The sequence below is a fragment of the Muscardinus avellanarius genome (assembly GCF_963383645.1).
Source record: "Muscardinus avellanarius genome assembly, chromosome: 11".
Classification (NCBI taxonomy): domain Eukaryota; kingdom Metazoa; phylum Chordata; class Mammalia; order Rodentia; family Gliridae; genus Muscardinus; species Muscardinus avellanarius.
In genome coordinates, this window is record NC_137797.1 from 31,281,085 (window position 1) to 31,292,519 (window position 11,435).

At 34.2% G+C, this 11,435-nt stretch overlaps 1 protein-coding gene across 1 annotated transcript; it reads left to right on the forward strand.

The window, feature by feature from the left end:
• Window positions 1–3,655: 3,655 nt before the first annotated feature.
• On the forward strand, window positions 3,656–10,363 carry LUM (lumican; the record flags this gene model as incomplete). Its single annotated transcript, XM_080705145.1, has 3 exons — window positions 3,656–3,726; window positions 6,120–7,003; window positions 10,209–10,363. Exons 2-3 carry the CDS (start codon window positions 6,142–6,144, stop codon window positions 10,361–10,363), a joined length of 1,017 nt encoding a protein of 338 aa, XP_080561271.1. The 5' UTR covers window positions 3,656–3,726; window positions 6,120–6,141.
• Window positions 10,364–11,435: the final 1,072 nt, after the last annotated feature.

The window sequence follows — 11,435 nt, forward strand, 5'->3', positions numbered from 1 at the left end:
AATACTAAAGCCTAACAGCTACATTATAATATAATTATACAACTTAACTTCATGTAGCAGGTAAAATATCATTAAATAATAATATTTAATCATATAAAAATATCCACAACATACTAATATATGAAAATAGGTGTAAGCACCATATTATTTACATGAAAACCAATGTGTCCCCATGTTTGTATTTGTATACAATTAGATATGTAAAAACAAACATAATTTTCTCACTGTTAAAATTTTCTTTTCCACTGAAAGCATTTTCTAAGTATACTAAAGTTCTTATTTTCGCTTTCTTTTGTATTTTCCAAAGAACTAAAACAAGGTGCTTTTACAAAATTTGTAAAGAGGAAAAAGTTGAGTCTGAAACTGCAACTCAAAAAACAATACAAACAGAAATTACTTCTCTGCTATCAAGTAATTATCACTGTACTTCATAACATTCCATGCTCTGAGGTAACTTCACATGTGTAAACGCAATGGTACATTCACATATACAGACTGAAAGGAAATGTGCAGCACCTTCTACCCGCCCCAAAGGGAAACAACATAGTGGATTGTTGGGATGGAGTACCAATAGCACATTAACTTAACTTTTCATATAAGCCATAATAGTGGCAAAATAACTTGGGGAATTTGCTTAATAGTACTCGTTTATTTGAGGATCTCTAAAATTTGAGGATCTCATAAAATTGTAGTTCTATGACTATGGATAACAACTGACAGTAACTATAAATTAAGTATTAAAATGTATTTTGTCAAACACTGTAATAAAGGTGTTGTATACAGAGTGTCCTTCGATACCCATAAACTTTCATCTCGACCTCATCAGAACCATTATAAAGAAGAAAACACTGAAGTGTCAACTTTACACTATGTGTAATCAGGTAATTGGCTGAGAATTTGATTTTTCTACAAAGCCTGGGCTATTAACTGCTTTCCTATTCCAGGGCCACCTTTTCAGTTTACTAGCAAGCCGGGGGCAAGCAGAATCTTCCATTAAATTGTTATACCAAGCCGGGCGTGGTGGCGCATGCTTGTAATCCCTGCGCTTGGGAGGATCACGCCGGTTCGAAGCCAGCCGCGCAGGTTTAAGAGACCGTTTCCGAAAATAAAAAAAAAAGTATAAAATATGTCTGGTAGTGTAGCGTGGAGGTGGAAGGGCTTCCAGGAACCCCAGTACCACCACCATCACAACAAAAATTTGTTATACCAAAGGTAGAGATGCTCTTCCTTTGAGAAGCTCGGGGGTGATGACTATAAAACACAGTGGGTGAAATAATTACCTTGTTCCTCAGCATCCTAGTTGGTCTCAAGTAGCAGGGAATCCATTTGAGTCGGTGTTTTGACAAGACATATTCTCCAGCACTATCACAATGAGAAAGTCAGTTTGCTGGGATGGAAAGTTCACATTGTACTCAAAAGCTCTGTTAGGAATGTGTCTGTGAGTGCATGATGTCCTGGAAACTAGCACATAGCTAACTTTTAGCTTTTCTTTAAAATTACTGGGTATTTACAACTTCTTTTTTTATCACCTGATAATAATATTGTCTATAAAATAGTTTAAACCATTAGAATTAACCGCCTTGTCCAATTCAACCTTTTATCAATGGGTAAAGATATTCACCATTTTATTCTTCCATATTCTTCAATTTACTTGTTAGGTGACTTTTAGCCAATTAAATTCCCAGAGTCTCTGTCTCTACGTCTGAAAATATGATAATGATACATGTAATATTTTTTTTTAAAGAATGACATTTAAAGTACAAAATTTCTGAAAGAAAAGAATATAATAGATACAGCTTAAAATAATTTCATTTCTTCCTAGTAGACTTAGGAAGTAGGTTTTTAAAATGTGTAGTTATTCAATTTATTGGTCTCTTGGTAATGATTTTAATGAAAAATATATGTTGACAAGATCAGATTGACAATGTCCTAAGTCCAAGTTAATATATTCAAAATATATTATACATATCACAAAATATTCATTGCTTTATAAAGAAAACTCCAAAGGTATAAAGACCTGGACTTTTTCTAAGCTCCCAGATTATAGACTAATTCATTCAAAGTTAATGTTTAGAGTTTTTGTCAACTTCTTATTACAAAGTCACTTAATTGTATTTTTGTCTTTTTTCCCAACTCCCTCTAAATTCATCAATTTTTTTTCTTTTCTTTTTTTTTTCCAGGTCTGGGGATGAAACCCAGGGGAATTTGACCTCCGAGCTACATCCCCTGCTCTATTTTTATTCTTTATTTTGAAACAGGGTCTCACTAAGTTGTAGAGGGCCTCACTAAGTACTAGCTGAGGCTGTCTGCGAACCACGATCCTCCAGTCTCAGACTCCCGAATGCTGGGATTACAAGCGTGTAAAACCAACACCTTCAATGCATTTCTTAAAAATAATAATAGTAAAATGTCATTATAAATTATCTTATAATTCCATGATATGCTTTCGATAATATTATCTTTTGTTTTTCAACTTCTTGATTCTAAAGACGAGATATTTATTCTGTAATTCTTTCTTCAGGCAAATTTACTTGTGGTCTAGGAGATTAACTTTCCATAGCTCTCATTGCTAAAATGTTATATCTCAGTTATTTTAAAAGAGAAAAAAAATATTACAACTCAAAGTTCTTATGCACATGAGAAAAGGAACATTTTAAACTTAAAGAAAAATCCTATAAATATAGCTGACACAGTAAGATATGAAATAGATAAGAATTTGAATCTATCTCTTATTTTTCTAAAAGCATGTAGCAGAAACTGGCAATGAAAGCTACAAACCCAGGCCTTTTGGAGATGACAGCTTTGAAGAACTTTTAGCTTGTGTGTGAGATCACTGGCATGCAATTAAATGATGAAAGATTATTTCCATATGATATTTTAGCATAGTTTTTTTTCTGTTCTTTTATATTGCTTTGGCATTGAGCTATAGAATATTCTCTGCAAGTAAGGTTCTGGGTGAATTCCTAAAGGAAATCCACAAAATAAGAAACAGGCAAGACGTTGTTGATTGATTCCAGATCTGAATATTATATAAAAAAAGAGTTGCCATAACATAAGAAGTTAAATGCAAATGTGAATATTTATCATTTGTTTCAGTGTATATGAAGCATTTTTTCATGTTCTAGAAATTAATATAAGCTACCTTTGTGGCAAAAATTAAGTTAGTCCAAGCAAATCAACCATAGATTCTAGGAGCGGTGGACAAAAAGAATTCAATTTCTCTTAGTTTGCTCATTTGAGTTTTCCTGAAATTATTTGCTTGGTTTATGATTTATGAGAACTTTAAAAGAGCACAATAGTTGGCTCAAAGGATCACACTGACTTGTTGCCACAGCCAGAGAAGTAAAGAAGCTTGTAAGAGAAACAGTCTCACTGTGAGCGGCCTCGTTTGAAGCACAACTCAATTCCTGGTAAAAGCTATGGTATGTGGAACAGTTAAGCACAGATCTCTCCTCCATTCCATAGGGAACAGGCTGGATTGTCCTGGCCCCACAGGTCCACCTGCACCTCGTTAGAGAGCAGAGTGTTAACATGCCACACCACAAGAGCTCACAATGACATAGCTCCATTCAGAGACTGGGCTGGTCCCCCACCCTCCTCAGCTCTTGTATCACTAAGGATCTGGCAGCCTGCTCCCTCTCCACAGAGTTCACAGCATATATTGGTGGATTCTTGTCCCAGTGCATCTGCTTAAAGAATTAAAGAAAGCAGTGTCAAGACAGCAAGGTAAGTGCTATTTTAACGACGGCCCAGGGGAAGCTGACTGTTTGGGACAGTGTTTATTGTCAGAAGAACAGGAAAAAGAAAATACCAGAGAAACTTTGCCAATTTTTGTTCAATAGCAAACTCACAGTTGTGAGCATTTACTTTTATATTTGCTTATTATGCTTTTCATGATTTATGAATTTGTGATAAATTTTATGCAGAAAAATATTGGTTGGCAAATGGGGTTATAAAATGTTTCAAGCTTAGAATGGTAAAATAGTTAAATAAGACACTGTAAAGAAGTATGGAAATTAAAATGTTTGCTATACATGTTAATTAGTTGTACATGTTAATTTGGTAAAAGCAAAGAACAGTCATTTCAACCAGCTTTCAAAATCCTTTGCAAAAAAGTATATTATTATAATTTGTTATAATTTATAATAAACGGTCTTTGTTGTAAGATGTGAGTTCAAGGACTAAAAAATAACTCTTTTGAATTGCTTGTTTTTATTTTGTTTATTTAATGATTTTTACGTATGTCTTAAAAACATGTTTTTAAGAAACTCTGATAGATGATTTGCTTTTTGAAGCCTTTCCTTTATAGCCACAGGTATTTGAAAAAAAAAAATGAGGATAAATACGGTGAGCTTTTGCCTCATAGTGGAAACATTGTATGGCTACAAACTCTCTTTTAATTCAGAGCCCTGGATTTTACCCTGCCAAAAAGTATGGAAGTACTTTCTGTTACTATCCCTTATTCACTTCATTATTACCATGACTGTTGTGGAGTATGCTCAATTTAAAATGAAGTAGACGTGTATTAATAAATCAAGACAAATTTTTACAGCATGAACATACTGTAACCTACAAAAAATCCCAGGAGCATGTCATCATGTTCTGTTTAGTGCTTTGTGGTCACCACGGCCAAGTCCTGTCAACTGAATTAAATGCCTCCATGAAAATATCAGGGAATATTCTACTGAAAATCTGATTACATGTTATGCTAGTAATTCAAGTGTTTCTAATAATTTTCTGAGTGTTTCATCTACTAAAATAACGTTCCTGATGACTGCATGCTAATGAAAATATTTTTTAAAAAGTCCTGAGTCCTTCTAATCCTACTTATTACAAACTAACCGTGATCCAAAAATGTATGTCATACTTCCAGTAGAAAAATATAATAGTCTCTGGTATTTGTAAGAATGTGGTTCTTCTCATTAATGATTTCTCTGCCAGGGTTACCAACTTTTCCTCAGCCATAACTCTTCACTCTGCAATGTCCAACTTTTATATTCTGTTTTTTTTTAACCTAAATTGCTGAACATGTATTTTCTCTGCACATTTGAAATAATCCTTATTGAACTTCATCCTAGATATTCCTTATTGAGCCTCATCCTAGAAACTGTGCATATCAGAAGATAACAGTTACAAATTATCTTGAGTTTATATTCAAAACTGAATCCTTTTCTACTTGGTTCATTATGCCAGTATTTTGTAAAAGAAAAAAAAAACTTTCCTTAATTGCCACCCTTCTCCCACTTCTATTCTGTGAGACCACAAAAATGCAAATAAGCAAGCTATGCCATCTTAAATTTTGTCATGAAGTAATAGATAAATTATGAGTTATTGAGAAAGAGAATTTTCTTTCAAAAATTGGAAAAGAATATTTTTTCTTCTACCAGCTGGATATCTTTCTAGATGTAAAACTTTTAGAATGTTAGATATTTCTCTAATAAACATTTTACTAAAATAGTTTACTAAATATTTGCCTGAGAGTATAGTTTTGTAATATATTTAAGCCATATGCAATGTTAACAAAAACTTGAATTAATATAAATACACTCTCATACAAAGAATAGAATCAACAAAAATAACCAGATAATTTTAAAGAAATGTATACACCTCCCTTTACCTCTATCTGTAATAAAAACAGGTTTTCTACAAGAGAAACCATTGATCATCCATGTTCTCAGTAAGGAGCCTCTTAATGAGACATTTTAATGATGTTGAATGGTAGGAGATAGGGAAGAATTTGCAATTCTTTTCTAATTTTTATTTCTTCTGGTTTTGAGAAGAAGATGGCTGATCAGCACCACCCAGAAACCTTTTAAAGGAAGTCTGACACAGATCTGACTTGACCAAAAGGGGCGCACACATGCCTGGTGTGTGTGTGTGTGTCTGTGTGTGTGTGTGTGTGTGTGTGTGTGTGTGTGTGCCATCTGACCTGAAACCATACATGCTTATTCTCATAGGTAAATACCAATTTAAAAGAAAATATTGATACTTTTTAGATATAATAAAAATCAACTACAAAATAACAAATGAACATTTGCTAATGAATTCAAAATTACAAATTTTATTTTCTTTTTCTGAAAGCATATTACTTAATGACGATCTGTTTTTGCTTTATTTAGGATTCAAAGCTTTTGAAGAAAAATGAATCTAGGGGCATTTACACTCTTGTTGGCGTTAATCGGTGGTACCCATGGCCATTACTATGATTACGATTCCCCTGCATACATTTATGGGTATTCGTCACCAAACTGTGCACCAGAATGTAACTGCCCTGAAACCTACCCAACGGCCATGTACTGTGATGAGCTGAAACTGAAGAGTGTGCCGATGGTTCCCCCCGGAATCAAGTACCTTTACCTTAGGAATAACCAGATTGACCACATTGATGAAAAAGCCTTTGAGAATGTAACTGATCTGCAGTGGCTCATTCTAGATCACAACCTTCTAGAAAATTCAAAAATAAAAGGAAAAGTCTTCTCTAAGCTGAAACAACTGAAGAAGCTGCACATAAACTATAACAATCTGACAGAGTCCGTGGGCCCACTTCCTAAGTCTCTGGAGGATCTGCAGCTTACTCATAATAAGATCACCAAGCTGGGCTCCTTTGAAGGACTAGTAAACTTGACCTTCATCCATCTTCAATACAATCAGCTCAAAGAGGATGCTGTTTCAGCTGCCTTGAAAGGACTTAAATCTCTTGAATACCTTGACTTGAGTTTCAATCAGATGAGCAAATTGCCTTCTGGTCTCCCAGTGTCTCTCCTAACTCTCTACCTAGACAACAACAAAATCAACAACATCCCTGATGAGTATTTCAAGCGTTTTAATGGGCTGCAGTATCTCCGTTTATCTCACAATGAACTGGCTGATAGTGGAATACCTGGAAATTCTTTTAATATATCATCCCTAGTTGAGCTGGATCTCTCCTATAACAAGCTTAAAAGCATACCAACTGTTAATGAAAACCTTGAAAACTATTACTTGGAAGTCAATGAGCTTGAAAGTAAGTAGAAACCTGTGCCTGTGTCTAATCAAAGTATCCTTCAGTATGTAAAAGCTTAAACCACGCAACACAAACATTTCAGCTCAGTCCCATTGATGAAAATGACTAGAAAACTGAACAAGATCACTCTTTCATTCAAACATAGGAGATCTTTGGCTCAATTATATGTTCACTTCTTTCTAGCCTTTGTTTGGTGTGTCCAAGTGAAGGAGAAATAATATCACACTTTTAATATCAAATTTCTTTATATTTAATATGCTGAGCTAATTCATCTTGCTGTGTTAGGCCTTGATATTTATCTTTCATTACTTACCTTCTTTGTGACTTAAATATGGATCCTATATTTATTTTTGGCAAGCTCCAGCTGATGGAAGAGCAAACAGCTTGAGAGGAGGTGAAGCTGGCAGGAGCTCTGCCCTTCCTCCCATGTTCACAGGGGTCAGGTGTTCCATGACTTTACTTGGGACCTAACACAATATTCTGCTAACAAGATCATAATCAACTTCTCTTTCTCTGTTGTGGTGTGTGTGTGTGTGTGTGTGTGTGTGTGTGTGTGTGTGCGCGCGCGCGCGTGTGTGTGTGTGTGTGTGTGTGTGACCTTCAGGGTGTTCTGATGAGGACTATAAGAAAGATTAAAGAGGAAAAAACTATGATACAAGTTCAGAATTTCTTTATCTTTTAAAAATAGTATTTCGTAGACCCTTAACTTTCACATATCCTTTCCATGTGTTTGATTCTTTCACAGTTTCCCCCTTTCTTTCCGTGATGACACATTTTATTTTTCATTTATTTTTGGGATGGAGATCGTCCTGATCCACATGGGCTGTTCATGCAGCCAATATCTGTCTTCTGGAACATTTTTTAAATTAAATACAAAGAGATTCAGGTGGGAAATTTAAATCCACCATTCCTCCTCCTTGATCTTCAGCAAATTTTGACAGAAAAAACACAATTCACGAATGAGGTTGTTTAAATTAAAAAACAGTCAGAAGACACTAATTTACATATAAAGGAATTGTATCTGCAGACTGATCTATTGATCTTGGATATCTTTACCCAATGAAAATGTTTCCTTGCCATACTGGATAAAGATATTCTTATCAGGTAAATTATAACTTACCTTAGGAGTACACTGTAATTATTCCATCATTTCTCATGTAACTCCTAGTAGGGTAGGAGTGTTCGCATGAGGGAGACCAGGAGTGCCAGCAAAAAATCACATTCTCTGTTGTATCTTCTAATCAACCAGTACCAGGGTTGGTACTGACCAACATATAATACACAGTCATGCTAACAAAAGTAGCTTCTACAGTTGTTTCCAGTGTAAAAGTGAGTACTTGGCAATACATGATTCCACATTGTAAATGTTTTGATTGACAGGAAGAATATTTGAACAGATCAAAACAACAAAGGGACTGAAGATGGATGAGGGCTAGACAAATCCATTAGATTATGTAGCTAGAAGTTGATTACAGGGACAAAGTAACTTCTTTGTCTGAAATGAGAAAGAGGCAGGATGCAGATGTGGGCCATTTGCTGGTGGGTATGTATTGCATGAGGGAAGGATAGAAGAGCCAGTGTGAGAGATGGTAAAGATTGCTTCTAGGAAAAGACAACAGCTACTCAATGCCAAGCTGAAGCAGAAATCATGTGCCAGGTGATACCTCGCACAAGGTGGTCATTTGCAAAGGTAACGGAATCTACTTTTTTTCTTCCTTATCCTTGACATTTGGTCAGGTATTCTTTTTGCTTGTTTCGCTATGCATCTTTTGATGTTCACATTGTCTTAGTATAAATAAGGGCCCCTACTGTTTAATGTCTAATTTTACAACTAATGTCTAATATAAGACAGCCATTAGAATCTGCGGGGGACTGGATCCAGAAATCAGTGTGAGTACATGAAATATGCATAAGCTCAAGCCCCTCATATAAAATGGGGAAGTAGCTTCTAATCTATGCACATTCTTTTATATACTTTAAATTTTTAGATTATTTATAATACCTAAAATGATATAAATAATATCAAATAATTATTAGGCTCTATTTTTAGCGTTACAATGACAATTTAAAAGGCTACGTGTTCAAATGTACTATTTCAAAATTCTTCTGTGGTTGATTGAATATGAAAATATGGAATTTATGGATATAGAGGGTCAACTCTAGTCAAAGACAATTTTTCCAATTTCATTGCTACAACTCAGAGCATTAGCACAAAACTCCCAAATGGGAAATTTTTCAAAATGAAAAAAAAAAAGACACTCTTTGTCTTAGTACTATGTAATATGCTTTGCCTACCCTAATTTAATCTTAATGCAATAGACTGAGATAGATATGCTGTACCAGAGAGGAAGATCAGCTAAGTCACCCAGATATAAGTGGAAGAGTAGAATCTAAAAGATGTCTACACCCATCTTCTTTCTCCTGCTCCATAATTTCTCAAAGGTAGGTATCATACAAAGCTCATGGAACTGAACTGAGGAGTTATTAAGGTAAGCATCTTAGAGGAGAAGAATACAGTGTTTGAGTTCACACGGAAGCCATTGTTAACTAGAGATTAAGAAGGAAAGAAAATTATAAGACAGAGGACCAGATAAGGTTAAGCTTCAATAGACGAGAACACAGTTTCTATGAGCACACATAGTTATGCAATTCAGTAATGGTCTTAGTGTCTATTAAAAACTAAACCATTTTTTTTGTGTGTGTGGCCGTTTTTAACCACAGAACATTGGCTCCGATGGTGTACATGACATTCCATGATTTGGTGTTTGTTTGTCTTGGAGTTTTGATTCATTATCATGGTGTGTGGTTGCTGGAAAGTTCTTTAGAAGACATCTAGTTAAATCTCTATTTACAGATGCAAAAATCAAGAGAGTTTACATTGGGGAGGTTGTTCATAAAACAATGTCAGTTTATATTTCTTTATGTCAAACTAAATCGTTTGAAAGAATTCTTCTTTGTTAAGTACTTTTCTAAAACTTATTTATTTAAGTCAATTTTTTGGAAAAACTGTATTCAATATTCTGATTATCACAAACCTGAAATATGCCTTGAATGGTCCCAAATTCAAACATACATTGTATAAGTGACTTTCCCACATGGGAAGTCCTAGTTGATAATGTTACAGACAAGACATTTTTTTGAATGATTATTTTAAGCCAGTATGCTAAAAACAAATGGGTAAATTTTTCTACTCTTTAACTTTCAGAGTTTGAAGTGAAGAGCTTTTGTAAGATCCTGGGACCATTATCCTTCTCCAAGATCAAGCATTTGCGTTTGGATGGCAATCGCCTGACCCAGACTAACCTGCCACCTGATATGTACGAATGTCTACGTGTAGCAAATGAAATCACTCTCAATTAAGATTGACTAATCCTAACTACATTGAGGTATATCCTGGAGTAATACTTTTTAGTTAGGTTTGTTTATTAAGTGTAAGATTTTCTTAAGTATCTGTTTTTTAAATTTTTTTGGTCGTTTATTACTTCTATGGTGAGGGAAAATGTTTTGTAAACATTTACCATTTTTTTAAAAAGAAAGATGAAAAGCAGGCCTATTTCATCACAAGGACACACACACACACACACACACACACACACAAACAGACATTAAACTCAATGTGTTATTTATAAATTTGCTATTTTCTTTTTCTTTATTATCGGATAAAATGTAAAGTGTTTTACTGGCTGCATAGAAGTCAACCAAATTTCCTAATCTCTAAATCTGAATTGAATGCACCTAAAAGCATAGATTAGATATCCATTAATGTTTATAGCCTTGACCCAAATTATATCAATAAGTTCAAATTGGTTTTGTTGAAAAATAAGTGGTATATTTTTTAGATCAATAATGTTCAAAATGCTACACAAAATTTATGAAGCCACATGTATCTAAAGAAGTTTTAGTGTTAGGAATTTACATACTAACCTAGTAAAACTTTTCTAGAATTATTTTTCATTAAGTCATGTATGTTTCTTTTTGATTATTTGCATGTCATGTTCAGCAAGCTAATAGCAAAATAAAACAGCAAATGGTATCACTGTGCCTGATTTCTTGTGAAATTTATATCTCTTGTATATAGATTACATAAGTGAGTACATTAAAATTCAAATGGCTTCTCTAGCCTGCAGTATTTTACTGATGAGAACACAGTAAATAATAAATTGTCTGCTGCTAGCATACACTTACAAAGAGTTATTATGAACATCTGATAACCAGTATTTAAATCTCCTAACATGCTAGGATATTTGCCATTACTTCCATTCCTGTTATTTTTACTGATTCATATGTAATGGTGTACTATTAAATAAGAATCCCTATATCAGTCTTCATCTGGTTTTAATCAAAAGTAAGGGTAAATCCCAGGATGGAGAATATTGAGTAAATTAAAAAGCTCCTGAAAATAAGACTTTGAAAATTATTGTACCTTGAAATC